Raw genomic sequence first — 24856 nt, 5'->3', positions numbered from 1 at the left:
TACCATCACACATATTTGTGGATCTTGCATATACTGTATTCTGTTAATGAATATATGTATATTTAGCATCCTTTGGCTGCATCTTCTGAGATAAAGAAGAACTGGGAAGAAAAGGGGGAAACACAGTTTCACTAAGAAGTCAAGCAGCGAATCTTAACCATTATTCACATATGTAGTTCTGCTTATGGGAGGTGTGTGGGTGGGTGTCACTTGTGAACCACTATGGTGAATCTCCCAGAGGCTTCCAGAGGAACAGGATACAGCTGCTAATCATCCCCATTTGTGCGTAGCCATGTGGTGATCAATACAATGTGATGAGCTTCTTGCGGATACTTAACTGTCCTGTGGGGTCACTGATTACTGAGTGTTTATTGTTCTTTTTCAGGTAAACACATAGACATACACTGGTGAAAAGTGTCAGCTTGATAGAAAGCATGCACAGTAGGAGACTTACTTAGTGCGCCACTAGGGCCCGGGGAGTTGGTAGTGTTCACAGCAGGTCTGGCAGCAGAAAGACTGCATTTACTTCTGTTACCTGCAGGCCGTTGTTGCTACTAGATGAGTTCATCTTGCTTTTGGCTGGATGGCACCAGAGGAATAGCCATCTGGTATGTTGTTAAAGATTGAAGTGTCTTCAGCAATTTCTGTAAGCAGACTTGTCATAGGTTTGTTGGCATAGCATAAGGATCCTTAGTTTGTGTTAAAAGAAAGAAAACAAATCTAATGTGTTTATTTTTTATTTAAATAGATAACTTGGACATCAGCACATTGCAGCAGAGCAGGAGATATGCAACCTGCAGAGGTCCAACAAGAGTCCATAGTCAGTTATCTTCCACTCAGCCACATAGCTGCACAGATATATGACCTGTGGACTGGAATCAAATGGGGAGAACAAGTTTACTTCGCTGAGCCAGATGCTCTGAAGGTATCTGCCTTGCATTGCACCTGATTAAGCTTGCACTTTTTCATCTTAGAAAACATCCAAAGGAGGAAATGTGTTTTTTGAAGAGGTGCAGAAGATGAAGATTGAGAGTCCATTATTTTAAGAATTGTGGAAAACTAAAATCCTTTAGCCTCAAGATGCAGTGCTCTGGACTCCATTTACCCATGTGGTGAAACTGCATAGAAAAGAGTCTCTTTGTAGTTATGAGTCTATAAACTGCTATAAAAAGAGTGTGCTTGGAACTGGACCCTAACCTGCCCCTACATAAAGCTCATAAATGATACAACAGAGACTGAGTAGATCTTGGTTCCAGTGTTTTCTGTAATTAAACAGCTAACTTAACAATTTATACTCAAAATATTCTGAATGTATACATAAATTTGGTAGTCCAGGTCTGTAATCTTTAATTAAGGCAGAAGTGTGCCTCTAATGCAGAAAAAGTATAAGATTTTTTTGGGAGAAAGGGAGGCAGAAGGAACTAAACCACCTGTGTTTTTTCCTTTTGGAGTACATACTTCCCCTGGTGTGTAAGAGCAGATCCATGTTAGTGAGTATACCTGATTGAAATAGGTTCAGCAGTCCTTGCTCATATCTTGTATGTTTAGTGATGTTCTATGTATTGTTATTGCAAGATGCAGAGTGTATCACCAAACCTCTTTTTCACTGATGTGGGCCTTTTGCAATGTTTTGAAATGATTTTAACAGGGCAGCTTGATCAACACACTAAAAGAAGTGCAGCCGACATCTCACATGGGAGTTCCCAGAGTGTGGGAGAAAATCATGGAGAAGTTAAAGGATGCTTCTGCTCAATCAGGTTTTCTGAAGAGGAAAATGCTGTCATGGGCTATGTCAGTTAGCTTAGAGAGAAACCTGAACTGCTCAAGCAGGTAAGTATTATTGTGAGTGAGATCTCCATCATCCCAGAAGTAGCTATCTGCTTAAAAGAAATATCAAGCTTCAGTGAGACTCTCTAAATGTAAACAGGTAAAATTTGGCCTAGCAACACTGCAAATATAATGTAAGAGGGAGGATATAGTTATCAATTACAGTAAGCTAATCATAAACCCAAGTGACTGTTAAACGGGTCCGTCCATCTTCTCCAAGAATGTATTTCCACTAACACCTCCCTGAACTCTGTCTCTTCTATGAGTTGAACTGGTTAGTTTTCAGCTGGGAGAGGTCCAGCCTACCATGTGACTGTGCAAGTACTAGTTACTGGTATGAAGAAAGGGCATGAATTTGAAGGAACTGTGTGAGAAGGGGAAAATTCTCATTTTGAGGGCAGCCCAAACACAAACTCTCTCATGACAATTTGGAGTATGCACCGTGGGAGCAAGAATACCTCATCGTGATACAAACTCAGGGACTATCCCAACCCCCTGAATTCTGTGAGCTCTAAATAAATCATCTGTTCTGAGTAACAGCTATTTTCCTGAATAAGAGTGCACAGATACTGAATATTGTATAAATTCAAACATTAACTTAACTCACAGTTCCAAAGTTCTTAAAATGTGAAATATGAAGTGTGAAATTACTTACTGAAAATGGAATTTCCAAAGATACTGCACATTGGTACTGATTTCCTTGTCTAATCTTTCAAATCCTCAGATAAGTTGTGTAAATTTCAGATTTTACTGGTTCTCAGAGATTCATTTAACTAATAAAAAATCAGGAATACCAGAGCTTTGTCTTATGCAGTACGTTTTTGTAGCCTCTTTTTCAGTTTGCAGTATTCTGACACCTTAGGAGTTGGAGTTCACTTGCAATGAAAGACACTGAATAAATGAAACAAGGAGAAATAAGTTACCTGTTCTTATTGATGTGACTTCTGTCAACATCCAAAACCAAAAGGCAAATATATCTCTAAACAAAACTTGCATCTGATTTTGCTATGGAAATTGTTGGTTCCTCTGACTTACTACTATATCTTCCTCTTTTGTGTTTTGTACTCAGCAGTGACCTAAAGCGGTTTTGGACAAGGTTAGCAGACTACTTGGTGCTTGCTAAAATACGCAATGCTCTGGGTTTTTCTTGCTGTCAGAAGCACTTTTGTGGTGCTGCTCCACTCAATACAGAAACACTGCATTTTTTCTTGGGTCTGAACATCACCTTATACGAGGCCTATGGAATGAGTGAGACCACAGGCCCACATTGCCTGTCTGGGCCATATAATTACAGGCAGCACAGGTAATTTTATAGTTAATTTTACATGTTGTATTTCATTATGAGAAAAGTATTCACTGAGTTCAGCAATGATCTTACCACTTACTTTCTCTCAACGCATTGCCAGTCCGTTGTGAGTTTGGGAGACGAAACATTCAAGTGAGAAACTGAACACATTTCCTCCATAGCATGCCACGTCAAGAGCACTGAAAGTGATCTACAGCATTTTATGCAGGACATAGTTACTAGATCAGACATGTAGCATAGCCCTGGCCCATGGCAGGATAACTTTCAAATACGAGGCCTCAAAGAGAAAAGTATTTTTATGCCTAAAGGTATGGGGCGGGGTGTATGGGGGGAACAGGAAGCACCAGGGCAAGATACACAACTGAAAACTGACACTAATACTTCCATAGGTTCAGGGATTTGGTATTGTAGGTGTCCTGCCAATATTAAATGTAGTATTTCTGTGTTCCCTGTGTGTGTTTCTGCTCTTCCCCAATAGCTGTGGCAAACCAGTACCTGGCTGCAGAGTGAAATTGGTGAATGAAGACACAGAAGGCAATGGAGAAATCTGTTTCTGGGGAAGGACTGTTTTCATGGGTTATTTAAATATGGAAGACAAAACAAAAGAAGTGTTTGATGAGGATGGGTGGCTGCATTCTGGAGATTTAGGAAAACTAGATGAGGATGGCTTTCTCTATGTCACTGGAAGAATTAAAGGTAATAAGCAAAATCTTGTATCATATTTGTAGTAACTATTCATCACTGTTCAGTCATATATCAGATGTGGTGCATCTAAATAAGTGTTTTTCTTTTAATGCAAGCAGAATTTATCTAACAGGAAAGGAAAATAAACTTTCCTATGATGAAACTGTGGCATACTTTGTTTAGGGAAGGTTTCCCTCTAGTCTGTGATAGGTGGAGATAATTCAGTTCCTACAATGAGGCTTTTCATCTCCCAGACCCTTATTCATTATTACTAAGAATAAGTCATACAAAATAGTAATGCAGGTTTAGTGTGTTGTCTTTGATTCTAATGATCCATTAAGCTCTTCCTTTGAATCTTGCCCGGTTGTCTTAATTACACATTAGAATGTTTAGACAGTAACAGGAGACAGCCCTCTATTATATAAAAGTTATTGCTGTAGGTCAGAGCTAGGTTCCTCTGATGCCTTAGGCGATTTGTTTGCAGAGGCCGCTATTGAAATTTGAAAGCAGAGGGAGGGAGAGCTAAAGGAATAAACCTGGGTATTATTACAGTATATAGGTTGAAGTCTTGCTTGAATAACACTGGTTGTTGGTACTGTGGAAGCACTTTTTCAAAATGTGTGTTTGTAGAGTGAGATTTGTCATGGTAGACATGTAACAGAAGAAGATTTAAAAACTGAGTAACTATCATCTTAGAATATATGATGAATCACTAGGGAGAGAACATGGATGGGTGAATTTGTCATAAGATAACATAGTAGCCTATTAGGCATCAGGACTTGAGTAGATGCTATTAATAGCCTGCATCAAATACAGTTATCTTGATTTTAATTTGCTTTCTCATCTGATCCATTTTTCTTTCATGTAGTTATTAACATCTTCTAGTCTCATTCTGTCATAACATTTGTGTTGCACTCACAACTTCCTTGATTGTTGAACTAAAAACGATTACTCTAAATTACAGGGTAGGATACATCTGGATAAAATAAGCATCTGTCCAGTTTCATTCAAGTTTTAAATCCAAGTCCAAATAAGGTAAAATGTAATAGAAGGTAGTAAAGAAGCTGTTCTTTTACTGACTTCTTGGTTTGGTTGATTTGTTCTTACAAGTTTTAGGACTCATTATATTAAGCATGACACAGTAGAAGTTGCTTTTTGATATCTGAGATCCAGAGAAGTTGCAAAGCACCAAGATTTTGCTAGAGGAGCCCATACAGGGAGTATCTGTATAGTTGTACAAAAAGTTGTTTTAATTATTACAGTTTTCCTGATCAGCTGGGAAAAAGCTGACATTTCAGACTGAAAAACTAGGACAAAAACGGCATTAGGGCAAAAGGAAAGGAAAGGAAATGAAAATAAAACCTCTTACAAGTTTGGATACACAACAACTTTGCTGTATTTATGTGGTTTGACAGAAATCTCTCTTTCTATAAACACAAGTCATGCTTCCTCAAATGCACTCACTGTGTTGACTAGGGAGAAATAACATTTATAATTATGAGATGAATGCGTACTCCTTACCAGAATGTTGACTATGGATTGGGAGTTATTTCTGATCATTGCTGTTCAGGAGCAGTAGAGATGTTAAAGAACACGTGTGAGCGCTGAAAGGGTGCCATATTCCCTTGACTGCATCTAAATTCTTTTATCACTGGCAGTGGTTTGGGAATCAACCCAATCTTTCATATATAATCTGCATTACTACACAAAGGACTAGTCTGCCATTGGCCTGCGTTATTTATTTCTTGGAGCATGTTACTTATTAAAACCCTGCCAAGACCATTATTTGAGGGCAGTGAGAACTCAACAGTGTAATTAAAACAGAGTTGAAACTTACTTGGATAATTCTCAGTCGTGAAAATTTCAGTAAATATGTGTATTATACTTTAGAATGAATGCATTCAAATAGAGTTACACATGCCCTTATCAATGGTCAGTATCCCTACCATTGTTTACAAACCTCAAAAATACTAAGATTCCAGTCTGTCATTATAGTCCCCTCATGTCAAGAGTAGGGCAGGAATGACTGTTTCCACTGTGAACTTCCTCTCACAGATCTTGACTTCTCCCTCCTCGTGTTTCTCTCCCTTCTTTCCATGTTGCTTCTGTGCAGCCTTCATGTAGTAGTAACTTGCTTTTGTCTGGCCCCTGTTGGTGACTCTAAGAATTATGATGTTAACCATGAACTTGCTTTTTGGTGAGCCAACAACAGTAAAATAAAGAGTGAATCCTATGCTAGTTGGGAAGAGATGACTGCTCAGAGAAAAGGTATGTGTTACACAACTCATGAGACGTAACGGTTACTGGATTGTATAAAAATATAATATCCTGTATGCAGTTGGACTAGATGAACTTTGAAGGCCCCCTTCCAACTGAACTATTCTGTATCTGGAGCTTGTTATAATGGAATTTGCATTGTGTGTACATGGGAGCAAATGTTTTACTTGGAGGGAGAATTGAAAATCTGAGCACATACTTAAAATTATGAGCATTGCTATTTTGAAGAGAATCATACTAACAACTTAATAGGTTTGGTTCTTTTTGAAAACTAGGAATTTCTGCATGTCAGAATAAGAAATTTGGATCCATCCAGGAATTAACCTGTTCTTTAGAATTTATTTGAATTCAACTAATAGCCCTTGTTTATGTGTGTTTTTTATTTCTCCTAGATTTGATTATTACAGCTGGAGGTGAAAATGTGCCTCCAGTTCCAATTGAAGATGCTGTGAAAAAAGAACTCCCAATTGTTAGTAATGCCATGGTGATTGGAGACAAAAAGAAGTTTTTGTCCATGTTGTTGACCCTAAAGGTACATTAGTTTTAATACTCATTTCAGTGAAACTATTATACCTGCACCTAACAAAATGAGGAGGATTGTGAACCATTGGCAGAAAGACACAAAATTTGACAGGAGGGCATTAGTTAAAGAAAAAGAAATACATGGGAACTACAGACCAAATCATCGTGATTTGAACTTGTCATCGTTAGATGGTACAATGATGAACGATGCAGTGTTGAGCTAAATGCTCCTCTATGATGATGAAATAATTGGTAGGTCTGGTAGAAATTCAAGGTCATTAGACATATTTTAATTGACGTGTTTCAAGTCTGTTCATGTCTTCTGCTTTTAAGCAATCTTTTTTTTTTTTTTGCATTTGATAGCTAAATAGAAAGAAAATGAAGCATTACCATATATAGATAGATATTTCTGCTTTTTCAGGCTTAAATAATATTTGGGTATTGTTGCTTGGCTGCTTTGATTCTTAAAAGTTGGGGAGAACCTGATCACTTAATGATCACTGATTTAATACCTTGTAAGACTGAGCATTTGATGATTTTCTTCATCTGATATTCTAGAGTGTACTGGACCCAGATACATCAGATCCCACTGACCTTCTCACTGAGCAAGCTAGAGATTTCTGCCAGAAGACTGGTAGTAAAGCCACTAAAGTATCAGAGATAGTAGCTACAAGGGATCAGGCGATCTATCAGGCCATTCAGGAGGGAATCAACAAAGTCAACATGAATGCTACAAATAGAGTTCATTGTATTCAAAAATGGATAGTTCTGCCAACAGATTTTTCCATTTCTGGGGGAGAACTAGGTAAGATTTGCTGATTTATCCTAATGAGCACACACAGTAATGGGGCTGCTGATCTAAGAGCATTCAACTGATGTAAGAGTATTCAAATCCAGTTTCAAATGCCAAATTCTGGGTACAACCACTAGAGGGAAAAGAAAAAAGTTATGCAGCATTTTACAGACTACAAAAACTGGAGTTTTTGCTGTGTGTACATATCTACAGTACACGTGGTCATTTAGTGTGCATACAACTCTGTGGCTAAATTTGAGATTGCTTAGGGCAGTTAAGCAATTCTAGGTAATTCTTTATGCATTAAAGTATTAATAATTTACAGTAATGATACCAAAAAGTCATCTTAACAAAAAAATGGAGGATAAAGTGAAGGATTGACAATAGAGCCCCAAACACATTATCGGGCTTTTTTGAATAAATTGGGAATTTTTTAAAAGTTTTTTAAAAGGTTTAAAAACTGTCAGCCTTTTAATTAGGTTTTTTTGGGGGGGGGGGGCAGACACCTGGAAGTGTTACCCCAGTTATCACTCCCTTATCCACAGTTTCCTTTGCAGTGCTCATTAGAGGGAGGCAACCTTATGTACAATTGCTTCTCCTTTAGCAGAGTTCTACGCTAACAGAGTAGACACTTTTCCATGCAATGCTCTTCAGTAGAAAATGTTATGAACCAAAGCTTAAACAGAGTAGAAATTTTTGGTTCTGTTTCTGCTGTTGTGACTAACATCTTCTCTTTAGGTCCGACAATGAAGTTAAAACGGCTCACCGTGCTTGAGAAATACAGAAAAGAAGTAGACTCCTTCTATCAAGAGTAAGAAGTCTTTCATCCAAGCATTAAGGAAGATCTGTGAGCTAAAGAAAGTATTTCCTAATCATAAGCATTAAGGAAAATTTGTTTTTGTTATGTAGTCTAGTTTCACTAGAAAACTGCTGTATTAATTTAGTTATTCCTGATACTCACCTGATAGTTTGTCCTGTTTGCATAGAAGCATCTATAGTGCGTCCTTTTTCTAATACAGCTTTTACTTTATGCCCTAAATGAACAAGATTAAAGACACCCTCATGTTATGTATGAAGTGGGTATAACTAACTAATTACTCTAGACTGAAACAGAAGGAAAACCGTTATGCAGTGATTTACCTTTTTGTTGTTGTTGTTCTGCAGGAGGTTGCCTGTAGCTCATGCCTTATTTTGGTAGATCAGTAGTTACCAGTAGTGTTAAGCAAAACCGTTATACCATTCCAGGGACAAACGTGATTATAAAAAAAAAAAAATCAAAAGGCCTCTTTTTTTCCTTCCAAGGGAGAAGCGTATTTTCACTAGCATACCATTTTGGAGCCTAACCAACACTCTTCTCTAAGGGCTAGACTTCGGCAAGACTTTTCTGAAAGCAGCAAGTCATCACTTCTTAAATCCATGTTGAAATAAGTGTTATTTCCCCTAAAAACAAGCAATCCAAGAAGTTGGGGGAATAGCTTCCTAAGAGTGAAAGAAAAACTAGGTAATATAGGAGCTCTCACATAAAAATAAGTTTGTGTTCTAAATTGTAGTTTAAAGAGTTCGCAGGACTTTTTAAAGCAAAAATGTTTAGAAGGAAAGTTCATCTGTATTGCAACAGTACCATTGTGTTCCAATATTCATGTTGTACTAAGGCTTACAAATGGGAACTGTATTTCTTCTTCCCCTTGTAAAATATAAATTACATCATGTGAAGGACTAAGGGGTTGGGTAGTAAATAACATTTGGCAGAGTTACAATAGCTAACAAGCAGGGAAACTACAGATCTTGATTTATAAACAAAAACACAAAAACCAGCTTGCAGAACAGGATATTTTCTCTATGAAAGTCCAATGATCAGTCTTAAACATCCTGTAAGTTTAGTTTGTTGCAAGTACCAACAATCAGATCAATGCATCAGACGTGACAGCAGCCTAGGACTACAAAAACAACAAGCAATTGGACTTGGAAAACTTTATTTTTTCCCTATTTTGTGCGTAATGGTACTTCAGGAGTTCTTAAACAAGATTAAAGGAAACAACACAGCCAGCAGCTTGCAAAACCTAGAAGGAACTGTCATCCTATTCACCAAAAGCAGAGTGCATAAGGAATAAAGCTCATTGTCCCTCTACCACCATGGTATTAGGCTGTATTAAACAGCTGTGATGCTTACTATATAGAGCGATGCTAGAAGACATTACCCAAAATAGTTTGAAGTCTGAAACAACCAGCCTAACCAGTCTCAATGAGAAGTAACTAAGAGGAGTAATACCTACTAACAAAATAAAGCTTTAAGAAGTCTGGTTCTGGCACTAGGTATAATCCCATGCTATAGCCATGACTTCTAAAATGTGCATTTTCTTGTAGGATATGCTAATGGCAAGCATACCCTAAGACATCCAGGTCAGAGTGGCTCATGAGGACCTGTATGTGATGAAGGAGGGAAGGACAAAAAGTGCTTTTGTGCTTACTCGGCTTAGTAAGCAGGAAGAAAAAAGAATTTGAGATTCCCTCAAGTAGGGATGAAGTGTACTTCTGAAATGTAGGCAGCAGAGCCAAGCCCTCAACTCTGTCTTAATCCTTTTAGGACCAGTCCCTTACATCCAGAGTTTATAGACTAAAATTACTAGTCAGTGCAATGAGATACACTGAACAGAGTGCATAAAAACAAAGTACAATACAAAAAGCAATACAGCAGAAGCCATAAAATATTTAGTATCAATTGGCAAAATTAATACTTTTCCTTCACAATACATGGCAGAAGTAAGTTTTTATTATTTTCTCTCTTCAGAACTCTGTTGTAAATTAAACTGTGCTTGAGAGAGGAAAACATTTAAGAACAACTTTGGTACAGATATGAAAAACAACTTTATGTTAATATTAATTCTCACACCTAGCTGGTTTGTTGTTTCTTTATGTATATAAATTAAATCTCTAGCTTTCGGCATTTCTTTATTCATGCTTTTTCAAGACAAAGCTGTATTTCATGAATGAACAGAGCATCTGGAAGTGTTTTTTCATTGCTTTTAATGCAAAATTGCTGTTATTTCATACCCATTTCTTTTTATAAAGGTTATCTTGTGCTACTGTTAGGCTGAAAATCTGCCTTTTAAGTTTCAGTAAGATCAATAAAAGTAGGCTTTAAGCATTAAGGTGCTATTAGAATTCACTAATTCTGTTAATATTATATTCACATAAATTTTCTTTGTGGAAAGTGAAAACCAGCTAGTTGAAATGGTAGACAGTTACAAGAAAATGAAACAGTTCACTTACATGAGAACGTTCACCAGATAGAAACAAATGAAAGCAGGCACAAGTATCATCTGTAGCCATTTGGACTAAGTTTATTAATGAAGAGACCCTTCCTAAAAAGTTTGCTCTCTTAAGAGACAAAGTTATATGCATATAGATACCAGGTTACACAATGTACTTCTGTGATGCATCCTCTCAGCGTTATTACAAGCCGTATGAGATGTTTAGTCTGTGTCCTGTACTCTGCGGCAGATCTCCTCTGTGAATTCTGAACACTTTGCATTACCTCCCAAGTCTTTTGTCAAGACCTGAAGGAAGAAAAAATAGTATTAATAAAACATTTAATGGGGGTAGTCCTGCCTCTGCAGTTTTATCTTCTACATGTTGTACATGGGTACTGAATACAAATGAGTGGCTACATCACATAGGAGTTTTTCTGCATTCCATATAGCTTTCATCAATAACAACTATGCAAACTGAGGCCAGCAGAGAAAAGTGAGTATGAATGTGGAGCATTGTTATCTCAGTGTGAGATTTTGTCTTAACTACAGGAAGAAAGGAAATTTGGCCAAAGCTCTCAAAGTTAAGTATTCTTAACTTTTTTTTTTCCTTAAGAAGGTTGTCCTTTGGAAGTAAATTTCATATATGAGGACACAGCACAAAGCTAACTAATTAAGAGTATCATTCAGTAAGGTTTTTGGGGGTTTATTTTTTCCAAGGAACCCCACAGAAAAAGCACATGGACAGCTCTCAAAATGCTCCATGTTAACAATTGTCTCATGTTTGCTTAGTTAAGAGATGGAAAAACAGACAGTTAAACTTTCTTCAAGTACAACTCCTGTCTGGCAGCATGAGGATAGTAAAATAATGATTATAAAAGTGGGCAACATTGCTTGTCCAACCTAGTCAGATTAAAGCAGATTAAGAGGTAATTTAAAAATCATTAGTTCTCCCCTTATATCACACACACACAGATCTCAATTAAATAGCTTGGGGTGGGGAAGGGAAGAAACGGCAAGCATGAGAGGCAATAAAAGGTTACTATTTTAGAATTTTGTCATTTTAATTGCATTATGCTTTTTTCAATTTAAAAAGATTCTCTCCATTGTGAGCATGTAATCATAAAATCGTAAGCGACTAGTAAACAAGTAGCCATGTCACAAAACTTGCACTGTTATTTTCTGTATAATTACTGACCTGCAGATGGAGAATTTCATTTCCAGAGCAGTAAATGGGAACTTTACAGGAGCACCTCTTTATTCACTTGTAAGTTTAGTTTTTTGTTTGTTTGTTTAACTGGCTCCTACACACAGCAAGGTAGCTGCAAACAGACCACTTATGAAATGATGACAGCTTTTTGTTTAAGCATGCTTGTTACTTTTAATTACAAAGCAGCTTCTCATGCTCTTGCCCCAGATAATTGCACTAGCATGGCTAAGTACTAATCCTCTTTAAAGGCAATCATCAGGATCTTTCCAATTATGTTTTGAAAAGGTGGAAGTCAAACTAGGTGAGTGAACCGAAAGAACTCTGAGCAGAAATTCAGGTCAGGTTTCAGAGCAGATCTCTTTCCTCCCCCTTCCTCTCCAATCCCCTTTGGGTATGGAATCTGGAGAGACTTTATTACCCAAGGGAAATTGCATACAATTTTAAGGGAAAAGGTAAATAGATATAATTTTGCCCCTAACTGTTATTTAGTAATCCAAAAAGGAGCCAAAGTAGTTAGGAGTGAAAAAGAAAAGTGACCTGAAAAATAGGAGCAGAAGTATTACAGTCAGCACTGAAATGAGTGATTAAGCCTGTAAAAGGCAAATGAGCATACTTCACTTTAAGGTCCTGATTTTAACATAAATGTATTACAGATCTCACAAGGAAAACAACACTAGCTACTTGAATGTCCAATCCCTTTCATGAAAAACAGAGATCCAGTTCTAGTTTTTAGAGCTAGTGGAAATTGAGACACGAGGAGAGCTACAGAGTATCCCTCTTAGTGAGCTGGGCAAACTTGATACCACTGAAGATAACATAATTAGTGTAAGAGAACAGCTGTGGTACTGCTCATGATTCAGGCCAGCAAAGCAGGGCATCTGCTGTTTTGGTGTTGATGTTCTAAGTTTTCCTATGATAGAATATTATTTTAATTCACTTCATGTATTTGCACATCTTCATGTTACCTTTCCATCTTTAATTGTATCAAAGCAAGCTGTCTCAATTTTTGTGGCATGCTTGTGTAGTCCCATATGACGCAACATCATTACAGCACTGAGAAGAAGGGCAGTTGGATTTGCCAAGTCTTTTCCTGCAATATCTGGTGCTGTTCCATGAACCTAAAAAGAAAAGTGAACCTTGCTGTTACAAAGTTACTATGTTGATAAAAATGTCCTAGTTAATTCAAGCATGCAACCAACTTGAAACTGAACAAATAGTCCATAAACAACCATGCAAAAGTTTGTGTGTAATACATGTTCTATTTTTTGAGTAAAATTTTAGCATCTTCACAGTAAAGAATAATTTCACAGAGTTTCTACTTCAATAGTCACATTATGTGTCATGGAAGTTTTAGATTCTCAAGTTGAGACAAAATAATTATTACTACTAAACCTCTAATAAGAAGACTTACTGATTCAAAAATTGCAACTCCATTAGCACCAATGTTCCCGCTTGGTGTTACTCCAAGACCCCCAATCAAGCCAGCACACAAGTCACTAGAAAAAAAAAATCCACAAGTTCTTTCCACATAGTTGTTTCTCAGCAATGTATTAAAATAGCTTTGTTATTTCTCATTTTATTTTGACAATAAAATATTCTAACAAGACAGCCTAAGAATAATATGAAAGAATAGATCCTGTTAGCCACTTGTATTCCACTGGAACATTTGAGAACTTGCAGAACTACTAGCAAGAGAAGTTTCAATAAGGAAGAACAAAAAGGAAATTCTAAATAGTAAAACGAGGCTGATTAAGACACAGGCACAACAAGAGGTACTCAAAGCACAAAATATCTGTAAAAGCCTCAAGAACTAGCAAAAATTCTGATGTAGTATCTATACATATGTACATATCTAAGTCTTATTTCCCTTGAAGAGGCCACAGAACCATTTACTGAATATAAAGGCCTTCTAGAAAAAAATGGAGTAATTTTTCTCGGATAAAGGAAATACTAGTAAAGTTTATCGTGTGAGACTTAAGGAATATGTTCCAAGTGGCACAAGACTGGCTTTATCCTTCTCTTTACTGAACAGCCTGAAAGTCATAAATCTGACATCAGCAGACATGAGTAATTTGCATTTAGTTTCCTCCAAAATTAGCATAGGAAAGAACAAACCAACTCTGCCTACAGTTTTCATTCTGTACCCTCAAAGCTGAAAAAACCGATAAGGCTCTTAAAACTCTAATATTTTAGCACACTGTTTTGTTGTCTACAGGGTACCTAGTAGATGAACAAAAAGCAGAGAAGTTTGGATGAGTTTGCAGAACAATCTTTTAAATTAACCTAAACTGATCAACTATAGTTTAGAAAAAAACGGATACAGTCTAAACTTGTAACTTAAGGTATTTAATGCTTCAGGACAGAGATTCCTTCTGTATCTATTCAGGTCAAGAAACCTTTGGTATTATGCTCATGCTTTAAAAAAGCACAGGGGGTGACTTTCTCCAGTGACACAAGTGCCCTTCTTCAAGAAAAAGACTCAAATTTATTGAAGCTTTTTGGAAGTATGAAGTTAACAGAATTTCCACGAGAACTTCAAAATTGGCAATGCTGAACTAGGTAAAGTAAGTTGAAATAGTACTGATGTTGGGACTCAGACTGATCTGGTATCTTCCAATTAACAGTGCAATGTCTGCTGTGAGGGCCCTGTGGACTCCTCTACCAGTTCTTAAAACAAGAAGCATTACTTGGAGTCTGATTTTTCTTAGAGGTGACAGATATCCTTATCAGAAGGAGAATGCCATCTTAAGAAAAACTGAATGAACATTTCTTCTTATGCATCAGTTACTTTTACACTCATCTGTACAGAAAACAGGAGATGAACTTAAGGATTTAAATTGTCATTTAACTTTTAATCAAATTCCAAGGCTGTTTTCTTCAATCTCTCCTTGGACATGCAAAGAGAAGCAGTGCTCTGTTATACACTGAAAAAGTTCAGATTAAGATACTTAATTTTACCAAGCAGTAGTAATTGAGTTTACACTCTACTTAAACATTTTTACAGAATGGAAAACATCTGCTGATTGACTTGGCTTTCAGGACATCAAGTAACTGTAGTAGAAATGTTTTTTAAATATGAAATTTAATCTCAAAGTGAAAAAAAAAATACAATACAAAACCCAAAAGCTGGTAGGATAGTAAGAGGCCATACATTTCAATCTTCAGAATCATTTACCTCTATGGATAGCTTGCTTTAAATGTGATATGCCCACAGTCATCTTACGTAAGTTTTCCTAATAAAAATAGCAAGTTTTCCCTACTATCTATCCAAGCATTCTGTGCTACAATTTGAGTCATTAACTTTTTCACACTTCCGGAGAAATTTCTCCTACACCCAACCCCATTTGAGTAATAGTCATAGCCTCTACCTGCAGAAACTTTTTTCTTTTAGTAAGAAGCATATTCTCATCATATAGCTCATTCCAACTACATAGTAATAATACTAGTGTAATAATACCATCCTTTCTTCCCATTCAGAGTCTGTGTGGTGTTTAGCTGCCGACCGGGTTAAACCACAACGTGAAGATTTAAACTTTGTGTGCAGAAAACAGTCACTCATCTGGCTAGCATGTAACTGGATTAACTTTCTGGAACAGTATTTTACATGCTGATTTAGTTTAAATCAAAATCTCCATACCTGAGGATGTCACCATACAAGTTTGGCATAACAAGCACATCAAATTGTGACGGATCCTGAACCATCTAGAAAGAAGTATATTTTTATTAAGGCTAAGAAAGTAAACTAAAAAATAACCACAACTAAACCAGATAAATACTCACATTCAGACACACAGTATCTAGATACATTTCGTTAAATTTAATATCTTTACAGTTTTCTGCTGCCTCCCTGCATTTTCTCAAGAAAAGCCCATCAGACATTCTCCTGCAATTAAGTGAAAGAATACAGCTGTTACTGTAAAGTAAACAATATATTGAGGTAAAGATGACTGCATGCAACAGAGATTTAAATAAAGAAAAACATTAGAGTGCAGACACCTAATTGCTGACTATTAATCCCTTATGTTAAATATAAATATTTTTAACATGGTACAGTCAAAGAAGTTAACCCTTTTGTATTCCCACCTAAAATGTTTGCAGAACAGTAGTTTAACTGTCATGCATTAATTCCCAAACTGACTTGTTCTTTTAAAGGCTTACTAAATTTGTACAGGTGGTGACGTACTATCTATCACGTGCAGTGTGACTCAGTTCACTATGAAGTGCTTTGGAAGCTGTAAAAGACACTAGCTATTTTCATCCTCATTTTTTTAATTCTTTTTCTTAGCTTACTTTTAAAGTAAGAGCTGTGGGAAAAAAGTCACAGCACTCCCACAGACTTACTAATACAAACATTAGCATATAGTCACTCCAGACCTATTAATAGTAGGTCAGTATTGTCCGTTTTACTTATGAGGCATTTACTTCACCCATTTTACTTACTCCTGCTAGCATTAATGTTAGACATTTGAGAAAAATTTAAAGTGATTTATAAAAGCTTATTTTTTGTTGTTCTTAAAAGGAAGTTTCAACATACATAATATTTGCCTTGTGTACAGCAGTAACGTGGCTTCTCTGATTGTTTCTGGCATACTCAAAAGCAAACTCTGCGATACGCTTGCTAGCTTCCTCTGTGATTAGCTTGATACTTTGCACGACACCTTCAACAATCTGAAAGACAATAGTTGCATTGCTAGTGGAAACGGAAGCTTATTTTTTCAAACCAATAGTATGAACATTTGGAACAACAAAATAGTAGAATTTTCAGCAAGGCAGCCTGCACAATGCATACCACAATAAAAGACCATTTTTGTGGGTAAAGAACTTAAACACCACTCAGCCTCTTAGTAATAAACAACTGACATGGGCAAAGTTATTGTTAACAAAACATAGAAACCCTGCCAGAAACACAACACTTCCAGCAACATACCACATGTTCAATTCCACTGTATTCGCCTTCTGTGTTCTCTCTTATCGTGACAATGTTTACATCTGTATAAGGGGTTTTGTATCCTTCAATTGAGACACAGGGACGTACATTTGCATAAAGGTCAAAGGTTTTACGCAGAAGCAGATTCATTGATGGGTGTCCTGCAGCAATTGGGGTTTTTAAAGGGCCTGAAGGAAAAAAAAAATAATAAAACGAATGAGATGATAAAACTACTCCAAAAATTTCAGAGTTGAAACTCTAGGTAAAGTTCTGTGGCACTCTGACAGAGGAACTCCAAATTCCTATGTAACCCTTACACTGAAATGTCACAGAAATTCTCTGTGCCATCAAGAATACTACGGAGTGATATAAATCAGCTGTTCAAAGGCCAAATTGTTTCCCTCATTCACGTGGAACAGGGGTTCTTAGAAAAGGTTTTTACTGAAAACAAAATGAAGATACTATTAATTGACAGTATAATTACCACATTCTGTTGTATATCGACTACCTTGGAAATGCATTCTGTTCAGAGTCCAAAGTTGATATTTAGTACTGCCCACCTTTAACATATTTCCTAGAAAATCTGTGACACTTACAGCTTTGACATGAAGGACTGTTTTAAGACTACAGAAGACAACCTGACAGACTGTCCCCAAGAATTAGCCATTATATTACGTTACTGATGAAGGACTTCTGCTTTAAACCAAACTCACCATAAAACAGTATTTAATACCTTTGTGTTAACCCCCAAGTACCTTTTAATCCCATTTTGTTTTTATCCATAGATTCTTTGGCATCCGGAGGTATCATCCACTTTCCTCCTGGTCCTTGGATAGCTGTAACATTCCTCTCTTCCCACTGAATAGGAGCCTAAGCACATTTTCTCTATGTTAACTTCAATATCAAGACTTTTGCTTCCACTTTTAGCTCATTTTTCACAATAAGGTGCTCGAGGAATTTTGTCCAAGCCTTCCTGAACATTTTTTCCTCTGGTGAGTGACAGTAAGCATGAGATGCTTGAACTTGAAAATAAGAACAACTTCTAAAACACAAGTAATTGAAAATGAAATAGTACGATCAATATACTATACCAACACAAATTTCACGATCACAAGATGCCTACCTAGTAATGATATACAGGTAGCATGAGAACTGCATTTACATGCTAATTCCTTTAACCTGTTAGAGTTCTCAAATTCCCTGTATTCAAGAGACACAAGACATCTGAAAACGGAATTCATTGAGAACTGATCATACAAACTGCCTGGAAGACAGTGCATAACATGGATACATCTGTTATCTAAATGGAATCTGCAAGTGTTCCACAGTGCTTTCTGAATTTTTGTTCACCATGGGATTCTTCTAATAGGAAACAGGCTGCCACCTGTTCATCAGGAAAGGCCATAAAGGAAAAGGTGCAAGGTCTTACATAAGCAAACAGAACCCATCTAGGCTTAACATACTAGAAGAAGAACCCCCTTTAAAATGAACAGATCAGAGTAAGGACTGAAAACCTGCACTCATACACAAAATAGGTTTTACTCTGCCACACCTCCTGCCTCTCTCCCCCAAAACTGCCATAGCTATTATAAGCTTTCATGTGTAATGAAAGATAACTTCACCTTTTCCAAATCTAAGTTGGACAGTTGTAATAAAAAGTGAACATGCTTTGACACTATTACTAATAGGGAGCAATTTAACAGCTCCTCAGGAAAGAACACTATTTTCTTCCAAGGAAACGATACAAATTCTCATGAAGTTCCTGGAATAAGTAGAAAAACAGTTCTCCTTGAACTGTTTTCAACATCACAAAGGTGAATGCAATTTAACAGTGCAGCAAAATAACTGCAATAAGGTTCCTAATAATACGATAGTCCCTTCCCTTCACATATGCTTTTATCTGCACTGAGAAGTCACAAGGGATCAAAGAACGTCCTATCAGTGGCTCAGGATTGCTACGTCAACAAGATGATTTTACATGATACATTGAGTTCACATTTCCAGAACTTAAGTGCAACATTTGCTCTCAAGTCACTACTACTCTGCCAGCCAACACTTTCAAACACTGCCATGATATTGCAATACTATCTTTTAACATCTGAAGCTTCAGACTGTATTGCCAAGAAGTTTTAATAGCTTAAACATGACTCACTCGTTTGGAAGTTAAAAACATTTATAACTGTAACCTAGATAACGTCTGTTGTGGTAGTTAAAGCTACAGCGCTCACAGCAAGACGAATCGACTTACTTTGGCAGCATCAAAGATCTTCATGACAGCAGCAGAAATCTCAGGTCCTATGCCATCTCCTGGGATTAAAGTTACTGTTTGTACCTAGGCAAAGAAATATAGTACAAAAGAGTAGTACAGCTAATTAATGCTTTGTTCAGTGCAGGAAACATTTTCATAAGTTGCAGAAACCAAGTAACTACTAGAAAACAAAGTTTGAGTTACCAAAAATCACTATTAAGAGTAGCAGTACTGGACAGAGAAGCAAGAGTGACTAGCTTTTTTTCCAAAGGGAGCGTGCAAGCATTTTAGGAGAACTTTTAAAAAATTCGCCTACTGTTCTTATTTTAGAACACAGATTTAACTTGAAAGACAGGATCCTGCTCAGCACTCCTTGAAATAAGCGATCTCAGCATGCTTTCTTCTTGAAAACTGGGGAGGAGACAGCACTGCCATCTGTTTTCCATACATCTCCAGTATTATCAACATGCTGTGTAATACTGACACATGCTAGGAAAGACTTAATTTATGAAAAGCTTAAAAAAATAAAAACAAAAACATATCTAAACTTCTCAAGCAGTTCTCTAAAAAAAAAACCACACTTTTTAATACTGTCAAGTTCTTTTTCTGCCATGATTTTCTCAGTTTTCTTTCCTTTATCATCTTCAAACAGATGAAAAAAATCGCACACCCTAGGCTCACTGGATAACTGGGGAAGAAAATACTCTGCTTTGATTAACAAATATATTGATGATTGCTATTTTCATCCTCCACGCCCCAAGTCTTTATTCCCAACGTTTTTGTAAGGGATCATTACTACCTGTAAAAAGGCAGCTTGGATACAGCATTCCTTGTCCAATCCCATCTAGAATCAAGTGACAAGATATGCTGCCATCCTCCTCCAAAGAGGATACCCAGAATTTCATAAGGTTTTATCTGAAACAATAATGTGGTATAAGCAGATCTGGAGGAGCCTTACCTTCTACAACTTCCTATACTGTGTAAGACACAAGCTACACTTCAGTTTCTTCTCTCCACCATCAGTTCTAGAAAACTTAGAATTAAGAGCCACGATTCTTCCTTAAACTTAAGCCCTGCTTAAGGGTACATGCAGTGGTGCTGAGCCCTGCTTCTGCCTGAGCAGTTTTCAAGGCCATCTTCACTGAAAAAAGGCCTGTGGGCACCTCAAACACACAAAAAAAGAAGGTAAAACATCTACAGGGAAATACACAGCCAGTGTCTAAAATACATTAAAGAGGGCCTTGAAAAGGCAGAATTGTAAACGCAAAGTACTCTAAAAGCAGCAGGATTTAGAGTAAATCCAGCGTGTAGCAGAATGTTTGCAAAATAAAGATGAGAAGCTTCTCAACGATCTTCCTAATTTGCCCATATTTGCCCATTTCCCAATGAGTTTCAGAAGACTAGCTTACATCCATATTTTGGAAAAAGGTTTCATGCCACTGCCTTTTTTTTTTTTTTAGTAGAGTCTTTTAAATTAGCACTTACTCTTTTATATGAGGTAGCCAAAGACAGTGATTAACCAATATATATCCAGTATGGCATTAAGAGCCTGTATGTTCACTTATTTAGGCCTTATTTTTTGAGAAGATAAAATTAATAGCAGCCATCTTATAAAAGTCAATTTCTGGGGCCCTTTCTTGAGAAACTTCTTAAAAACAAGAAGGAAATGGTACTATCATACTCACAGCACTACCAAAACTTCTGGTCACCTGTTTTTGGTTTTTGAAAGCACCTAGCAATCGCGAAACCTGCAGAAACACAGAACAAGAAGATGCTATCTTATTGCACCAAAGGGATTTTAAACAGTTGACAATATTGCAGCAACTGTGCATTTTAAAGCCCTATCACTTTAAAGTTAAGCCTCAAACTAGCATACAACTCGAAAGAAAGCAGCTCGTCTCTTGCCAAGCTGCTCACAAGCATGCCGTGTACCCGACTCCTCACGCCCGTATTCCTAGCACGAGGTCAAGCCAGGACAGCCACGCTGTGCAGCGTGCCGCAGTGCCGCTCATCGTGCCCGGAGGTGAGGGGAAGTTGTTGCACAGCAGCCTTAGTCCTTAGGTGCTACACACTGGAAAAACGGCTGCAATAACTCCAGCTAAGGAGATGATACAATGAGGCTTAAGACAGCAAAGAGAAAAGGTTTGTTTCACCAACAGCAGTGTGTTCGTATTGAGGTAACGCTTCCAAAGCTGATTTCCACCGGTGCAAATTCCTGCACGGAAACCTGGGTGCATTAGCCCTTACCCTTCTCACACCCGTGTGCTCGGTGCCGTAGCCCTGTGCGCCCAGCAGCGTACGAAAAGCGTCATTCCGAGGCACGCGGAAGACAAAATTCACCATGGCGATGGCAGCCCCTGCCTGCGCGGCTCCGTCCTCGAATCACACCGGCACCCTGACGCGCACAGCGGGCACCGGGCCTCCAGCGGAGGCTGCGGCACACCCCGAGACCCGGCACAGCACCGGGAGCGGCCCGGTCCCACCTCAGGGTGGGAGCTGCGTGCCTGGCTGCTCGGAGGGACCGGGGCAGCCCAGCGGTGCGGCCGCCCTGCCATCCCTCCCTGCCATCCCTCCCTGCCGGCGGCGCAGCCATCTTGGCGGGGCCGGGCCGGGCCACCTCAAGGTCACGGCAGCGGGAGCCGCCCCGCAGCGCCCGGCGGGCCCCGGCCGCCCCCCCTGGCCGCGCTCCCCTCAGAACCGGCGCTTGCAGCCCGCGCTTCCCCCCCGGCCCGGCACGACCGGCGGCGCTCTCCCGGCCCGGCCCCGCACCTACCGCAGGCATCCACGCGGCTGCAGCCATGGCTCGCCCGGCGCCGCGCCCCAGCAGGCCCCGCAGGCACGGCCACAGCGCCCGCAACCGGGAGGAGCCCGGCACCGGCACCGGGACGAGCCCCGCCCCGCCCCGCCCCGCCCCGGGCAGCCCGGCCCCCGGAGCGCCGTGCGCATGCGTCGCCTTTCCCGCCCAGCGCTCGTGGTGGTCCTGCTGAGGGGGCGGAGGAGGGGGAGCGGTTGGAGCTCCCCAGCCTCCGGTGCGGTGATGAGGGCCACCGAGTGCTCCCGGTAGGGGTAAAAGGCTGCCGCCAGCAGGTAGCTGCAGGTGCCTGGGGGCGCTGAGCGTCCCTAGGAGCGTGGCACCGCGCGGAGGCACCTCCAGCCGAGGGGAGCTGCCTCTGAGGGGTTTGGTCCCCAGGAGATGGGGGAATCACCTCAGCCTCCGCGTGGCCTGTTGGCAAACAGTTGTGTGGAGACAACCTGCTACAGCTCGGTAGGCTCTGCTGTCTTAAATAACAGTACTGCCAGAGTGTGCACTTTTTTTTTTTTCATCTGTTTTTTATTATCACAAGATTTATGCCAGCTGCTTTGTTGTGAATTCAAGAAGTTAATTATAGGAATAAACGAGTATGTCAGCTTTGATTTAAAGCCCTGAGCAGCGTAGGTGTTACTCTAATTACACCACAATAACATGCCATGAAGAGTGGCTGCTGTGCATCCCTTCTGAGAAGGACCAAACAACACAGTAATAAAAACACCAGTTATTTTCCCTAGGCAAAAGATGCCTTTATGGAGATAGCAGTAGTTTTTTTTTTTCCCTCGTTCTATTGAGAGTTACTTTAAAGGAATTCCTAGTATCAAATGTAGTCTCCTCAGGAAATCAGTAACTTTTTACTTATTATTCTGCCCTAACTTAACTCATGGCAAGTAGCAACAACATAAATGTATAGGCTGCCCTTCTAGATTGAAACCGTTCATTTTGCAAGCAGGGTGGAACTTTACAAAGAGGTAACCTGCAAGGAAACATCTGTGCAGAAGAGGATTTTGTGTATTTGGCATAATGGGCACAAAAACCTGCAGGTTCTTTTTTCCCCAGTCTAAAGTCTAACTTCTGGTTGTATCTGTGTATGAGTACTCAGAAAGGTTATAGCAAGCGATTTTTGGGAGTGAAGGCAGCTCATATGCAACTTGTTAACTCTGTGTGTGGATGTGAAAATTCTCTATGGAATGAGACATTCAGAGGTAATGTGGCCAGGGTTCACAATAGCTTGATCTTCCTTGGAGGAGTAAGAGCTTTCATTCTTAGACCGCAGTCAAACTTCTGCTGTATAATTTACAGAGGCAATTTAAGGTAGGATGACCCATCTATTGGAGGCTGTTAAACTTAGACCTCTACTAATAAATCAGAGCAAACTCACCTGGTTTAGCAAGCACAGCTAGCAACAGTTCAAAGCAGAAGACTTTACACTGAAGGGACTCAGAATTGTGAGCACGATCTGTTCAGCTGCCTGGGCTGTGGAGGCACGTCACTACAGCTGGGGTCAGATTGCAGCCTTAGATGGGTGTTAAGAAATTGCAGCTGACAGCTGTCTTGCTATAACATGTTAAATCTGGTGTATACAGTCGATAATTTATTTTCTGATCTATTAATTAAACTTTTGAAATAGATGAGGAGCGGCTATGTGAGCACAATCTCTGCTATGATGGCTAGTATAATGGCAAGACTACTGTGTATATATATATTGTCCTCTTCATTAAACTTAATTTGCAACTTTGTAAGGTATACGTTGTGTGTTGCTAAATAGCTTACAATCAGTCCGTTTGACAAACAGTTTAGGGAAATTCAAATACCATGAAGCGATGCAAAACTGGGACTGATAACATTAAGATTAGAGTCTGCTGTGTATATAGAGAAGTATTGATTTGTGGCAGTAATGTGCTAGGAGTAAATATTGCTTAATGCTCAACTGACAGATTAAACTAGTCATTGAAAAATACAAACAGAAGAAGTGAAAAAGAGCAAACTGAAAAATTTAACAGCTTTGATATATACGAGGAGATAGGAATGAAAGAGAGTTTGTGCTTTATGCACAATGTGCTTTATCTATTCTAAAGATAGAGATTGGCTGATGTGTGTCATCTAGGATACAGTGGGACCAGGCAGCCAAAAATATAACAGCAGGTAAGAAATGAGATGTCAGTCTTACCACTGTAGTAACACTCTCAAGTATGCAGGATCACAAGATTAAAAGATACGGAGCCTAATCCATCTTTGGTGTCAATTCACTTCTGTATGATGGCATTGAGGATAATTTGGTCGTTTATATTTAATCTGATTTGCATAGACAGGCAGCTTGAATCAGGTGACTGTGAAAGGAGTGCTATTTCACACAAATCACTTGACTATGTACTGTTCTGATCTGACTGCAATCAGCTGCTAGTTGGTGCATTTCAGTAACACTAGATCATGAGTAAGAAACATGCTTGATATTATGGTTAATCATTAAAGCCAGTGATGCAACTTATTCAGAGTTGAGGATGTGTAAGAACACGGATGTTCTGGAAGTTCTTAAAGTTCTTAATCTCAAAGGGCCATTATGGGTGGTGGTTTTCAGATTCAAAAAGTTTGTTGAAATAGAAATACTCTAATTTGTATGTTTTGCTTTTTTCTTCTTTATATTCTGTCTTGGGGGTAATTTTTTGGAACAGAAGAAGAATCCAATGCCACTATACATTGGTGAAAAAAATAAAAACTGGTTACTAGATAAAAAAGAGGTCAGTTTGGCCATGTAACAAATGGTTGATTCAAGTGGGTGCGATTTGAATAGATGCTTGCTGCACTGTTGATCTGATGGGAGGTCGGTCATTCAGTTTGTGTTACCCTTATTACTGCAGCTTTTTTCTTCTTATTTTGAAACTGCTGCAATATATTCTATTGGTAGTGTCCATTTCTTTCACTGATAAAATTCTGATGCTAGTTTACCACTAATAGCAAGTGTTATTGAGTGTATTATCATCCCAATAAATTAATTTTGTACATAT

At 38.7% G+C, this 24856-nt stretch overlaps 2 protein-coding genes across 4 annotated transcripts in view; one reads left to right on the top strand and one right to left on the bottom strand.

Moving 5' to 3' along the window:
• Positions 1–24856, top strand: part of ACSBG1 (acyl-CoA synthetase bubblegum family member 1) — an 89223-nt gene that overhangs the window by 23244 nt on the left and 41123 nt on the right. The window contains exons 10-19 of the mRNA XM_080607562.1: positions 749–925; positions 1649–1830; positions 2897–3130; positions 3612–3829; positions 6487–6626; positions 7175–7421; positions 8148–8220; positions 20929–21065; positions 21321–21919; positions 22167–22307. Of these exons, the coding sequence (XP_080463688.1) occupies positions 749–925; positions 1649–1830; positions 2897–3130; positions 3612–3829; positions 6487–6626; positions 7175–7421; positions 8148–8220; positions 20929–21065; positions 21321–21919; positions 22167–22307 (2148 nt within the window). The remainder of the gene's footprint in view (positions 1–748; positions 926–1648; positions 1831–2896; positions 3131–3611; positions 3830–6486; positions 6627–7174; positions 7422–8147; positions 8221–20928; positions 21066–21320; positions 21920–22166; positions 22308–24856) is intronic.
• Positions 9366–21967, bottom strand: IDH3A (isocitrate dehydrogenase (NAD(+)) 3 catalytic subunit alpha). Of its 3 annotated transcripts, XM_080608260.1 has the most exons (12): positions 21816–21964; positions 20728–20790; positions 20001–20195; positions 19043–19126; positions 17550–17664; positions 16795–16982; positions 16402–16535; positions 15648–15750; positions 15505–15569; positions 13279–13363; positions 12833–12985; positions 9366–10966 (listed from the first exon to the last, which is right to left on the bottom strand). In XM_080608260.1, exons 4-12 carry the CDS (start codon positions 19064–19066, stop codon positions 10883–10885), a joined length of 951 nt encoding a protein of 316 aa, XP_080464386.1. In that variant the 5' UTR covers positions 19067–19126; positions 20001–20195; positions 20728–20790; positions 21816–21964; the 3' UTR covers positions 9366–10882. The 3 variants fall into 3 exon arrangements, with proteins under 3 accessions (XP_080464386.1, XP_080464384.1, XP_080464385.1); XM_080608258.1 differs by lacking the exon at positions 20001–20195 and having other exon boundaries at positions 21816–21967; XM_080608259.1 differs by lacking the exon at positions 20001–20195 and having other exon boundaries at positions 20752–20790; positions 21816–21966.

The sequence above is a fragment of the Anser brachyrhynchus genome, assembly GCF_964034855.1.
Source record: "Anser brachyrhynchus genome assembly, chromosome: 11".
NCBI lineage: Eukaryota > Metazoa > Chordata > Aves > Anseriformes > Anatidae > Anser > Anser brachyrhynchus.
This window is presented reverse-complemented; position numbering and strand designations above follow the sequence as displayed.